The sequence below is a fragment of the Cucurbita pepo genome, chromosome LG14 (assembly GCF_002806865.2).
Source record: "Cucurbita pepo subsp. pepo cultivar mu-cu-16 chromosome LG14, ASM280686v2, whole genome shotgun sequence".
Taxonomy (NCBI): Eukaryota; Viridiplantae; Streptophyta; class Magnoliopsida; order Cucurbitales; family Cucurbitaceae; genus Cucurbita; species Cucurbita pepo.
Genome location: NC_036651.1, coordinates 8,544,313 through 8,558,312, shown reverse-complemented (window position 1 = coordinate 8,558,312; position 14,000 = coordinate 8,544,313). Strand labels below are relative to the sequence as shown.

General features: G+C 35.7%; 1 protein-coding gene across 3 annotated transcripts; it reads left to right on the top strand.

Moving 5' to 3' along the window:
• Positions 1–1,077: 1,077 nt before the first annotated feature.
• On the top strand, positions 1,078–13,451 carry LOC111810008 (serine/threonine-protein kinase BLUS1-like). 3 transcript variants are annotated; one of them, XM_023696538.1, is made up of 21 exons: positions 1,078–1,412; positions 2,918–3,172; positions 3,285–3,409; positions 3,516–3,560; positions 3,965–4,046; positions 4,145–4,213; positions 6,670–6,840; positions 6,911–6,976; positions 7,356–7,424; positions 7,548–7,610; positions 7,706–8,055; positions 9,068–9,204; positions 10,234–10,328; positions 10,395–10,433; positions 10,518–10,574; positions 10,931–11,032; positions 11,153–11,204; positions 11,309–11,364; positions 12,198–12,262; positions 12,364–12,415; positions 12,813–13,451. In XM_023696538.1, the coding sequence occupies exons 1-21, from the start codon at positions 1,239–1,241 to the stop codon at positions 12,879–12,881; spliced, it is 2,193 nt and encodes a 730-aa protein (XP_023552306.1). In that variant the 5' UTR covers positions 1,078–1,238; the 3' UTR covers positions 12,882–13,451. The 3 variants fall into 3 exon arrangements, with proteins under 3 accessions (XP_023552306.1, XP_023552307.1, XP_023552308.1); XM_023696539.1 differs by having other exon boundaries at positions 1,079–1,412; positions 7,766–8,055; XM_023696540.1 differs by lacking the exons at positions 1,078–1,412; positions 2,918–3,172; positions 3,285–3,409; ... (1 more) ...; positions 3,965–4,046; positions 4,145–4,213 and adding exons at positions 4,787–5,037; positions 5,150–5,274; positions 5,381–5,425; positions 5,830–5,911; positions 6,010–6,078.
• The last annotated feature ends 549 nt before the right edge of the window (positions 13,452–14,000 follow it).

Below are 14,000 nucleotides of genomic sequence, written 5' to 3'. Positions count from 1 at the left end.
TTTACGTACATAAAGATATTGATTACCATATTAATGATTCGATCTTTTGTTCTTACAATTATTAAATTTTTTAACAAAAATGTCGTACTTTGGTTTTTAAACTTCATAAATATTTATTTTAATCATCAAACTTTCAAATTTGTTTCATTTTAGTTCATCAATGTTGGACGTTTCTTTTCTTATTTAGTCCCTGTATTTTAGAAAACTAATCATTTTAAACTATATAGTTTTGAAAATTTTAAAATATTTAATTGGAGGTTTAAATTTCCGTACCTTACTTATGGGGATGTTGTCTATTAGGAAAAAAAGGACAAAAATAAATTAAACCCAAGAATAATCTCGAGATCTAAAATTTACATTTTAGAAGTATTCATGAACCAAAGAAAAAGAATAAACCTAAGAGGTTAGAGACCGTAAAATGATATTTAAAATTCTAAAACCAAAAGAGTGCATATCGAAATAACCGTTTTAAGAAATTAGTAAACGAAGTGTAACTCCAACATTCCTCCTGCCAAGTCACTTTCGAACACGTTTTCGATACCGACAACAACTCCCCTCGAAGGAATTGTAGCAATTCCGACATCCACTGATTTTGCAACTTCTAATATCTCGAGCGGTAAACGAAAGGGCATACTAGACACAGAGCTTAAGACTCTATCAGAGATATTACGGTGGGATATGCTACTACTTAGATATCTAAAAACGTTCAATTGAAAAGGTGAAATAAAAAAAAAAAGTATATAGACCAAAATGATTTTGTTTAAAGTACGGAGACAAAAATGAAAATTTTAAAATAATATAAACTAAAATGAACGGTAAAAGTCAAAATAATATTTAAACCGACTTAATAAAGGGTTATAGTTCAAAACGTCATTTGTAAATTAATTTTAAATGACATTTTTAGGTAAATGATCATACGTTTAAATTCCAACCGAAAACACGAGAGGATTAGGATGAGAGGGGAATACTTCGGTTGGCAACACCAATGGGCCGGTTTGGTCCTTGGTGGGCCGGTTTGGTCCTTTGTGGGCCGTTGACACGTCATCACCCTTTAACTCTCTCTATTTGCATCTTCACCCCCAAATCCTCTTCCCCTTTCTCTCTCTACCCCTTCAATGGCGGTCAACGACCTGATACTTTAGCAGTACACCTCGTGACACCTTATTCTCACTGATATTCCACTGTACAGTGGTTTTCCGATCGAAGTTTTTTTGTGGTTGTCAAGTTTTCGTTAGGTTATGGGCAGTATGGGGGGAAGGCAAAGAACTTACAGCGCCAATTCGGCTGATTATAAGCTTCTTGAAGAGATTGGTTATGGTGCTAGTGCCACTGTTTTTAGAGCGATCTATACTCCGTCTAATGAAGTTGTCGCCATCAAATGTTTGGATCTTGATCGCTGCAATAGTAATTTTGTGAGTTTTCTCTCTTGTTTTATTGCTCTTTCTGTTGTTTCTGCTCTGAATTGTTGTTAATTAGCTCAATTTTGTGTTTCTGTAATTGCTTAATTGACCTTCCGACTTTGTTTGTTTAAGATCGGGTTTGAGTTGTTATTGATTTGGATAGTTTGTGTTCATGTGGGGATGAAGAGGTGCTTGCTGATTTGCTTAACGCCATGATAATTTGGTACCTTTTACTACATATGTTTTCTTTCATCCTTTTGTGATGTAGGATTTGTTAAATTTCTGTAGTTTTGATCTTTGATATTTGTTGGTGAAATTTCGGGGATATGAGCATAATTGTACACGACAACTTTCGTGGTTTCTCGTGAGGTTAGTTTATGTATATAAACTGAAGTGACTTCAGTTTGACTGTTTCTCGGTTCCATTATTCTTGCGATTGATTCACGCTACACCAGCATGCAAGGAACAGGGGCCTAGTTTTTTACTTTCACAAATATTTAACTAGAAATTTGTAGTACTTTTCTGATCGGAAAATTTGAGCCTTTGAGCTACATGGATATGAATATTACTGAGGAAAATGGATGCTGTGAATGTGGGATATAAATTACGTCAAGAAAAGTTCAGGATGAGCAATATTTCCATTTTCTATTAGGAGTTTCAAGAACGGAGTGACTTTAGCACGGGGTCGGGGTTGAGTTATTCTGAAGGCTGCAAGAAATGTTAGATAGTAGAAACCTAGTCAATATGTTTTGTCAACACCATATTAAATAGAACAAACCAACTTCCCTAAGGAGTGGCTTCTATATTTTCTGCTATCGCAAAACGACTGAAGTTACGAAAATTTCCCCCTAGCTTCTTTAACTTTTTTGATAATGTAGTATTGTTGGTACATAAGAAAAAGGACGGGAAATGAGCTCATATCATCTGCCTGGAACCCAGGTATAATCAACAACCTTCCAAAGTTTCTCCTAATGTGACAAGACAATAGAGTGAGTAATTCACTGAAAGTAGGTCTTGGTTTCCATCTCTTGATTGTGAAGTACTTTTTGAAGTGATAATGGTAAAGATATGCAGGGTCCCCTTTTTATATCATCATCGGTAGCTACAAGAGGTTTGTTACATACACTCCAGCCCCTGTCTCTATACATGCATGCGTGCATGCCTATAGGAAGCTAAAAAGAGTTCTACAAAAAACAATTACAAGAAGTAATGGATTACCAATCCAGTTCACAAACAAAAAAAATTATGAAAACCACACATAGTTGAAGATGGCCCCTTAAAGTTTTTATCACTCACGATGATAATCATATCGGACTCTTTGATGGCCACAAAGGCATTTTGTTTTTAGATTCTGGTTTCTTGCATGCAACATTATTTGGAACCAGTGGATTATTATATTGTGGTTTCTTAATGTAATTTATTGGTGTTTCTCATATTTTTCAGTACCCTTTTCAGATTTCGTTCTCAACCCTCTTTGTTTTAGCTTTAAATGCTTACTCAGAGTCCAATTTTGACAGGATGATATACGTAGGGAGGCTCAAACAATGAGTTTGATAGATCATCCTAACATTGTAAGGGCTTATTGTTCATTTGTTGTTGAACGAGACCTTTGGGTTGTCATGCCATTCATGGCAGAGGGTTCTTGTTTGCACCTAATGAAGACAGCGTACTCAGATGGCTTTGAAGAGGTTGCTATTTGTTCTATCCTGAAAGAGACTCTTAAAGCTTTGGAGTACCTTCATCGCCAGGGACACATACATCGGGATGTGAAGGTCTATTAACTCCATTCACATTAATTCTTGGTTTTGTCCCTTTCCCGCTTCAAGCTTAACCATATAATGAGAAGGCTCTTATTTTATCATCTTTTAATATCTCTGTTTGCAGGCTGGAAATATACTACTTGATAGTAATGGGGCTGTGAAGCTTGCTGATTTTGGTGTTTCAGCTTGCATGTTTGAAACAGGCGATAGACAGCGCGCCAGAAATACCTTCACGGGAACCCCATGCTGGTAAGATTTATTTTTTGGGCGAATACTTTTAACCTTCTCATGTTTTATTATCACCAAGTATTTACCACCAACAATTCACACTCGACCAATCTAACTTTTTTCTTAGGATGGCGCCGGAGGTATTTCAACCAGGAACGGGTTATGATTCCAAGTGAGTTTGTTTGATATAGACTTCAGATTAAATATTATCATGCAATTAGTAGGGTTATTCTCACAATGATTCAATACTTTTTTTTTTTTGTTTCACGTTGTTGAGGATATACTATAGAGTTCTACATCCTTATATCTATTACATGCTTTTCCAATTTCCATTGGGTCAAGTAATTTTTTTCAAGTTATTGTGTGTGCGAAGAATTTTTTTTTTTATTAATAAGATGAGAAGATACAACCACACTATATTTACCCTCTCTTATATGGCTTGTTTGGATCATGAATTTTTTTGGATGAGTATGAATATTAGGATTCTCGTTTCTCTGCCCTTCACTATGGAGTATCAAATTCTCCCAAAAGAATATAGGATGTCCTCTCATCAGTTCCTTTCATTATTATGTGCAGGGCTGATATTTGGTCCTTTGGTATTACAGCATTGGAGTTGGCTCATGGTCATGCACCATTTTCAAAATATCCTCCAATGAAGGTATGTTGACTTGCACATACCTGAGCTTTATCCACAATATTTTTATTTCCACATCTGATAGTTTTTTTTCGTCTCCTTTTCCCTTGTTTTCTTAATAGGTGCTTCTTATGACCATACAAAATGCTCCTCCTGGGCTGGATTATGATAGAGATAAAAGGTTCTCTAAGGTATAGGTGTTTCGTTGGTTTTTTTTTTTTTTGAATGAACTACTCGGTTATATTAGTATGCTAAATTACTATTATATATTGATGACAAGTTTATTCCTACAAAAATGTTGCTTTTGTTTGAGTATATTTCTCCTATGTGTTCTATGGAGCTTGGGATTATGCTGCCTAATTTTGGGTAGGCTTCCCATTCTAGTTGATGTCAACATTTCTAATGTAGGCCCTAGTTACCTACTATGTTCTAAAGCTTTAGCATTTGTCGGGGTCTAATACTGACTATTGAGATCAAACCAAGCCCACAAAAAAATTGTTTTTTATCTTCCTGTCTTCTGTAGCTTTGATTCATCTACTTATTTATATGTACGTAGCCTGGTTTTCAGCTAATTGTTTATTGTTTGTACGTTCTTTAAACTCAATAATAGATTGATTTTCCATTGTGTGGAAATTCTTTATCTTTATTTAATGATGCCAGTAATTCCATGTTAGGTCTACTACATATTAAACGGTTACAGGTTGCTGGACCAAAGCCATGAATTGTACTTTGTAAATGTTTAATAGATGTATTCTAATTAGAANATATACGTAGGGAGGCTCAAACAATGAGTTTGATAGATCATCCTAACATTGTAAGGGCTTATTGTTCATTTGTTGTTGAACGAGACCTTTGGGTTGTCATGCCATTCATGGCAGAGGGTTCTTGTTTGCACCTAATGAAGACAGCGTACTCAGATGGCTTTGAAGAGGTTGCTATTTGTTCTATCCTGAAAGAGACTCTTAAAGCTTTGGAGTACCTTCATCGCCAGGGACACATACATCGGGATGTGAAGGTCTATTAACTCCATTCACATTAATTCTTGGTTTTGTCCCTTTCCCGCTTCAAGCTTAACCATATAATGAGAAGGCTCTTATTTTATCATCTTTTAATATCTCTGTTTGCAGGCTGGAAATATACTACTTGATAGTAATGGGGCTGTGAAGCTTGCTGATTTTGGTGTTTCAGCTTGCATGTTTGAAACAGGCGATAGACAGCGCGCCAGAAATACCTTCACGGGAACCCCATGCTGGTAAGATTTATTTTTTGGGCGAATACTTTTAACCTTCTCATGTTTTATTATCACCAAGTATTTACCACCAACAATTCACACTCGACCAATCTAACTTTTTTCTTAGGATGGCGCCGGAGGTATTTCAACCAGGAACGGGTTATGATTCCAAGTGAGTTTGTTTGATATAGACTTCAGATTAAATATTATCATGCAATTAGTAGGGTTATTCTCACAATGATTCAATACTTTTTTTTTTTTGTTTCACGTTGTTGAGGATATACTATAGAGTTCTACATCCTTATATCTATTACATGCTTTTCCAATTTCCATTGGGTCAAGTAATTTTTTTCAAGTTATTGTGTGTGCGAAGAATTTTTTTTTTTATTAATAAGATGAGAAGATACAACCACACTATATTTACCCTCTCTTATATGGCTTGTTTGGATCATGAATTTTTTTGGATGAGTATGAATATTAGGATTCTCGTTTCTCTGCCCTTCACTATGGAGTATCAAATTCTCCCAAAAGAATATAGGATGTCCTCTCATCAGTTCCTTTCATTATTATGTGCAGGGCTGATATTTGGTCCTTTGGTATTACAGCATTGGAGTTGGCTCATGGTCATGCACCATTTTCAAAATATCCTCCAATGAAGGTATGTTGACTTGCACATACCTGAGCTTTATCCACAATATTTTTATTTCCACATCTGATAGTTTTTTTTCGTCTCCTTTTCCCTTGTTTTCTTAATAGGTGCTTCTTATGACCATACAAAATGCTCCTCCTGGGCTGGATTATGATAGAGATAAAAGGTTCTCTAAGGTATAGGTGTTTCGTTGGTTTTTTTTTTTTTTGAATGAACTACTCGGTTATATTAGTATGCTAAATTACTATTATATATTGATGACAAGTTTATTCCTACAAAAATGTTGCTTTTGTTTGAGTATATTTCTCCTATGTGTTCTATGGAGCTTGGGATTATGCTGCCTAATTTTGGGTAGGCTTCCCATTCTAGTTGATGTCAACATTTCTAATGTAGGCCCTAGTTACCTACTATGTTCTAAAGCTTTAGCATTTGTCGGGGTCTAATACTGACTATTGAGATCAAACCAAGCCCACAAAAAAATTGTTTTTTATCTTCCTGTCTTCTGTAGCTTTGATTCATCTACTTATTTATATGTACGTAGCCTGGTTTTCAGCTAATTGTTTATTGTTTGTACGTTCTTTAAACTCAATAATAGATTGATTTTCCATTGTGTGGAAATTCTTTATCTTTATTTAATGATGCCAGTAATTCCATGTTAGGTCTACTACATATTAAACGGTTACAGGTTGCTGGACCAAAGCCATGAATTGTACTTTGTAAATGTTTAATAGATGTATTCTAATTAGAAGATTTCCAGTTGTAATCAGTCTTTTAAAGAAATGGTTGCAATGTGCCTGGTGAAAGATCAAACGAAGAGGCCAACAGCTGAAAAACTTTTAAAGCACTCATTTTTCAAGAATGCAAAGCCTCCAGAGCTTTCTTTGAAGAAACTATTCGCTAACTTGCCTCCACTTTCACATCGTGTAAAGGACCTCCAGGTAACCTCTCTACTGCTTTACAACAATTATGTCATGGATTCGTTAATCTGATGGATTATCTGATATGCAGCTTAAAGATGCTGCCCAGCTAGCCTTAAAAAAAATGCCTTCATCAGAGCAAGAAGCATTATCACAGGTTGTAAATATTTCTTTAAGCCATTTATCCACTCTTAATGGATTTATATATATAAAAATCAGTCCAGTACTGCTTGTTCAAGTTAATTCATTTTTAACTCGAGGAGTGTATCCTATATAATTGGTTTTTGCAAGCATTTACAGCAAGTGTTGATATTGTCTCTGCGAAGACAGTTAACGGATCCGCATTATCTCTTTCTTTTGTTTGTATCTGGTGGTTTCTTGGTCTATTCTTTTCTACGAATACATTAAAAACAGATCTCCAATTTTTTTCTATCAAGAAAAAGGGGGATTCTTAAACTTTTTTCACCGTGCACAGTTTTTTTTTTTGTCTTTTGAACTCTTTCTTACTGGATGTATCACGTCCTCGATTTCACCAGAGTGAGTACCAGCGAGGAGTTAGTGCATGGAACTTTGATGTTGAGGATTTGAAAGCCCAAGCTTCCCTGGTAAGTGTCACTTCTCCTTGCTGCGCTATTAACCATATTAAAATCAACTTGATTACGGTTACTGGTCTTTAGTCAGTGAATCTGAGTTCTATCCTTGATTTTTTTTTTTATATTTATGAATAGGTGAATAATGATATGGCAGAGATGAAGGAAGAGGAGGAGAGTATAAATTCTTGTAGTGTTAAGGTCTAGAGTTACTAACTCCAACTTTTTCTTTCTACAAGTTCATTAAGTATTCAATCAGTTTTTATGTGCTCATTTGTAGACTTTGTAGTTGTCAGGATGCTTTTTGCCCTCAATCTAGTTTGAGGAATTTCAATTCATGTAATGAATCATCTCAGGATGAACATGGAATAGGGGCAAGTGGTCAGGGATTGCCACAAGTGGAGTGCTTGAGCAAAAAGGGAAACTTTATGGAAAATGATATGCTGAAAGGTGGGTTGCCAGAAAAAACTGGATGGAATAGAAACGGAACGAGCACTGAAGCAGAAGCATCTACCTCCGGCCAAGACATTGTACAAGGCAAGCCCAAAACTCAAATGCCAAAAGGTCGTCAAACTCAAAGTGGTCCAATTCTGCCCGGTATTGTGCTCAGTCATTCTTTATCAGAAAGAGTGCGAGGCTCTGAGAGGTTTGTACTTTTGATGGTTTCATATTTGTTAGTCTCAGCATTTGTTCATGTTGCTTCTTGAGATAATTTTCGTACGCATGAGTTATGTTTATACTCTCCTGTACAATTCCTTGTTCCTTTTTCTCATTGCATAAACAGGAATGTACTTCCTACTTCTTACAACGTTTTTGTGCTGATGTAAATCGGGATTAATGCACTAGAATCTAACTTTCATTTTGAAGACAGAAAAATGTCTGCAAACGTCTGCAAACCTTCTACTTGGGACAAAAAAAACCCTGTAGTTTTTATCTGTTGTCCTTTCCTGCTGTGTGTCAGCCTCACATCCCTCCTTCCAGTTAAAACCCAATTGGTGCTATATGGATAATGTCATTAAANGTTTTTTTTTTTTTTTTTTTTTTTTTTGACGAATAGATTGGTTGCTAGTCCTTGGAGTACAATTTGAGTTAAAGAAACAAGAAACATTGTTTATTCTTTTGGCTTCATATTAAACTTGAAAGTGAATAAAAGGGACACCTAAAGGCCATGGAAGCCCTGGCGTAACATAGGTTATGAAAAAAAACCCAATCAATCTTGACTAACTATAAAAGGTTACAGAAGAGTTTGAAAAGGGCGCTCCAATAGGAGGCGCTGAGCTGTCTGATATCCCAAAGGACCTCTACAGAAGTTTGTTTGTCAAAAACTTTAGCATTTATTTTTATACCGATTGACATGATGAAAAAAGTTTTAGTAGCACGATAGTAAAGTATTTTAGCCGTGTTGTTTAACCACCACCAAGGAAATCTTTGTTAGCCAGTCTGCAATATATCTAGGGATTAATATTTGGTTCATGTTGTTATGAGATTATTAATTTTGAACTATATTTATCCCCCTGATGATCCTGATCTTGGGTTGGGTGGAACAAGAAGGGATAGAAGAACTAACCACCATTTTCTTAAATCAAGTAGTTATTTGTTTTTAGCTGGTTAATGCTATGAAAGTTGCAATGATAATTTGTTTCATTGCTGATTGTTAGGTTTGATTCTGAAATTCAACCATCTGCTGAAAAAAATCGTCGTGAGGCACGGCAAGCTCCAAGCTTCAGTGGTCCACTAATGCTGCCAAACCGTGCTTCTGCAAACAGCCTATCAGCTCCCATAAAATCTTCTGGAGGTAATGAGGCCATTTAACAAACATAGCTGTTGAGTAGTAGATGTGTTCGTGATCTCATTTTTAATTTTAATTGATATTTAATGTCACATCACATTTGTTCAATCCAATTTTTGTTGCTGCAAAAAGAAACAATATCCTTTTGACAATTGAATGAGCATCCAACTGATTCATCGATGAAATCATTTTGAAGTCAACAAACTGTTTTGTGCCAATCATTCAGATCCTAAGTTAATCAGTCAAAAGCATAGCATGGATTGCATCTTGGTCTCATCTTGCTCACAGACCTCACTTCTATATACTTTAATCTTGTTACAAATTATACGATGACACTTTTATGTAGAAAGGAAACAATATTTCATCTTCTTTTACTCTGATAATTATATCTTCATATAAGAAAATGGATTGCATCTTGTTTCTTGTTTTATTTTATTTTATTTAAAAAAAAAANTCATTTTTTTTTTATTCTTTTTATGAAATTTGTTTGACATTTATGCATCTCTTTCAGAAATCAACACAATTGATTTGTTATATGATTAGCTTTGTTTTGACCTGAATTGTTTTGAACTTGTTATTAATAGTTAATACATCACATGTAAAGGTTCTTGGTTGGTGGTAGATAGTAAACACATTTTGAACTTGTCATTACTGCTTGTCATGCTTTAACAACAAGATTGGTTCAGTGATTGATGTATTAACTTTCTTTTAATGGTGTTTAGTAAATGGTGGAAATTGGTTGAAGGAAACAGACAATGTCGTGGATTTGTTAAGCTCATTATTTGGCTCTATGACATTTTCCAACCAGCATAACTATCTAACTATTTGAACCCTAAAAGAAGCCAAGTAAATGGAGAGAAAGCCCTCAAATTTAAATTCAAATTAAACCTAACTGCAATGATGTTTGAAATATTAGAACTGATCTCAATGTCTTGCCCAATCCCCAGCATTCAAGATTTGTATGACCGTGGTCAAATTGTGTTTCCTGCATGTGGACTCTTCTGGCTGTAATTTTTTTTATTCCTCTTGTAACAGGGTTTAGAGATTCAATGGATGAAAAATCCAAAGCTAATCTTGTGCAAATTAAGGGACGTTTTTCAGTGACATCAGAGAACCTAGATCTCGTAAAGGTAAGGTTATACATTTATTTAATTTATTATGCAAACTGACTGGAACTAACTTGAATGCTGGCTTAGGATATTCCATTGAGCACAGTTTCACGTCGGTCTTCACAGGTTCGTTACCATTCTTTGCTAATGACCATTTCTGGGTTAGTTGATGCTCATTTGCTGAATTCTGTTACTTTGATGTGTGTTCAGAACTCGCCTCTACGAAAGTCGGCTAGTGTTGGTGATTGGATATTTGATTCCAAGCAGGTTGGTAAAATGTCCCCGTTTGCTTTCGTCTCCTTATTATTACTCGAATTCAAAAGTATTTTTAGACAAAAAAGTACTTTACATTATGGCCTATGAGTATCATATACCGATGCATTTGTTCCATGGAAAAATCATTTATGTAAAATATGTTTTTTTTTTCTTGCTTCTTGTTGGTTGCTTTGGGGACCTGCTACAAGGTAGTAATTAGAGTAGGTTTGGTTATTTGATTTAAAGGGGGAAAACTTCGTTTTTGTATGCTTCCTATATGAATACTAAAAGCGGAGTCAAGTTTCCATGGCAGTCATCGAATAAACTAACCTTTGCCATCTCTGTGCTACTATTTTTTTGGTTCTCAGTCTGTCAGCCAACCCCCTAAGGAGTCTTGCAACACCAACTTGCCCACATCAATTCTTTTGCCTCATCTCCAGAATCTTTTCCATCAGACCTCAATTCAACAGGTAAAGTAACATTAAAACTATGGTCGACTTTTGTATTCGGTCTCCTAAATTAATCCTGGCACCAAAGAAATTTGTTGACAACTTCAGTCGTTAAGAAATAAGCTTTTCTTTTGATTTCAGGATCTTATAATGAACTTATTGAATAGCTTGCAAACAGCAGACGTGGTTGATGGTAAGTAAAAATAGTTTTATAGGATGGCTGACGATGATCTTATTATATTAATAGGGTTCCTTGCCTAACGTGAGTGATATTTTTTCCCCTCTAAATACTACTAGCTACTCAAAATGGAAAGTTGCCTCCTTTGCCTCGAAACTCAGAGAACAATGGAATTGTAAGTGCAATCAATTTACAATTTTTATACCTTCAATTATATACTTGGTTCTTTCGCCATTTTGCCCATGTGGTTGTGTTATGTGATGTAACGACCCAGATCCACCGGTAGCAGATATTGTCCTCTTTGGGCTTTCCCTTTCGGGCTTCCCCTCAAGGCTTTAAAACGCGCTAGGAGAAGGTTTCCACACCCTTATAAAGGGTGATTTGTTCTCCTCCCCAACCAATGTGGGACATCACAGTCCACCCTCCTTCGGGGCCCAGCGTCCTCGCTGGCACTCGTTTCTTTATCCAATCGATGTGGGATTGCCCCCAAATCCACCCCCTTTGGGGCCCAGCGTCCTTACTGGCACACCGCCTCGTGTCTACCCCCTTCGGGGAACAGCGAGAAGGCCGGCACATCGTCCGGTAACCTGGCTCTGATACCATTTGTAACGATCCAGATCCACTGGTAGCAGATATTGTCCTCTTTGGGCTTTCCCTTTCGGGCTTCCCCTCAAGGCTTTAAAACGCGTCTGCTAGGGGAAGGTTTCCACACTCTTATAAAGGGTGATTTGTTCTCCTCCCCAACCAATGTGGGACATCACATATGATTGATGGAAAAAGTTGCTCTTACGACCTTACCAACGATGGAATATCTGTCGATATATCTGTAAACTGAAGAGTTCGACATCGATATTAACGATTAATCGATACCTCCGATATCTTCTATAGATCACACAAAACATAAAAAAGAATATCATCTGATAATCTCTTATTGGAAAATGAATGCAAGTAGATTAGATAGGTGTGGGTATAAAGAATCTCACCCTGAAGAGATCCTCCTTTTGGCAGGCTGAAACAGCAGCTGTTGAGAGAGAGCGTTTACTGATGCGGAAAGTCTCTGAACTTCAAGCTAGGTGGGTTTTCTACAAATTTATTATGAATATTTTTCCAGAATTTCCTTGAACAACTAATTTTATAGATGTATATATTTCATTGGAATCCCTCTTCTTTCCAGAATGACCCATTTGACCTATGAATTGACCGCTGAAAAGTTGAAATACATTCAAGTGAGTTCTCCAAGCTTTTACCTTCCTTTGAATTAATGTTCAGTCTCATTGCTTGAGTAACTCATAAGTCGAAAATTCTTATATGTAGGGCATGTTTGAGAGCAATTTTGAAATTGTTAAAGGCACTTTGTCGTGTTCAAAATTAATTTAAACAATTTTTATATGATCAAAATTGACTTTGAATGATTCCAAGGCATATTTGGAGATGTTAAAATCAACTTGTCATGTTCAAAATGACTCCCGAACATGCTTTTAATCATTCAAATCAATTAAATGTGTGGTTTTACACTTTGATTCTGATTCAAGACATGTTTGAAAGTGATAACAAGTCATTTTAAACGTTCCAAAATCACTCATAAACATGCTTCGATATTGATGTTCAATTTTTGGTCTGTAGTTACAAGAGCAGTTCAACTCGACTTCTGGTCAGGAAGAAAATGAGATCAAGAGGGAAGAAAATGTCTGAGTAACGCACGTCCTGTGCTACGATTACTGTAAAGTACACCGCTACATATACATCTGGGAGAGAAATAATTATGCAGTAAATTGTTTCTGGACATTCAACTCTTTGGAGAATGTCTATTGTTGGCATATGTTAATAGCTCTGTTGTTGAGGCGAAGCCAGCAACCATTTTTCTCATTCTCCCATCGCCATCTTCATTTGGTTCTTCAGAGTTCGCATAATTCAGGTCAGTTGGAGTTCATCCCTAAATACTACGTGGCAATCAGCTCCAAAAACTCCCATCTTGTTATTGTCTGAATGGCCAAGAGATGGAAGAAAAAGATAAAAGAAAAGCCCTTAGAGAGCTTTATTTGTGAATCGGGCCTCTTACATTTATATTTATTATTTGTTCATATGTAATAATGAATTATTATTTCATTTCCAAGGACCCAAAACAAGAAGCTTGCAAAAGCAGGCTGTTCCTTCCTGTTTTTGTGTCAACATATATTCCTATTGTGTTTTTGAGATATCAAAAAGTGGTTGTTTTGTATAACAAAGTTTATAATGTTAGGCCTTAAAATGGTTCAAAACTAATACATCCCTGGTGTTGATGAACACTACAGCTCTTGCATTTGGGTCGCCTTTTATTTCTCTAAATTTCTGCTATGCATGCATTTTTAGGGCTTAGAATGGTCCAATTTGAAACTAACTTTAAATTTCCTTAACCTAAGTGCATGTTATCTTATATTTTAATATAGAGTTGAGCTTGATCAAAGCAATTTTGCTATAGTGCCTTTTTAAAATATACATTTGATCGAACTTACTTTCGATATCATGTCGATTTTTTCAACCGTATTACTCTAAGGATAACTTATGAATACAGGGACCATGATTTGAACTCATTTCTTTTAGTTATTTACTATTTACTTGACTTGCATGGACCATTAGGTCGATTCATAGAGCTTGCTATATATATATATATATATATATATAACTGTTTGGTTCAACTACAACTTTCAATTTGAACTCATTGGTTGATGAGATTCTTCAAGCCACTTTTAATCTTGTGAGTACCCTACTAAGAACAAAGTTCTATATTCAAAGTGATTCCAAAAGCTTCAATACAAACCTAAAAGTGACTAT

Coding starts and splice junctions, on each gene's coding strand:
- LOC111810008 (XM_023696538.1), top strand. CDS start 1,239: ATGGGCAGTATGGGGGGAAGGCAAAGAACTTACAGCGCCAATTCGGCT. Junction 9,205..10,233: donor TCCCATAAAATCTTCTGGAG/GTAATGAGGCCA, acceptor CTCTTGTAACAG/GGTTTAGAGATTCAATGGAT. Junction 10,575..10,930: donor GGATATTTGATTCCAAGCAG/GTTGGTAAAATG, acceptor TTTGGTTCTCAG/TCTGTCAGCCAACCCCCTAA.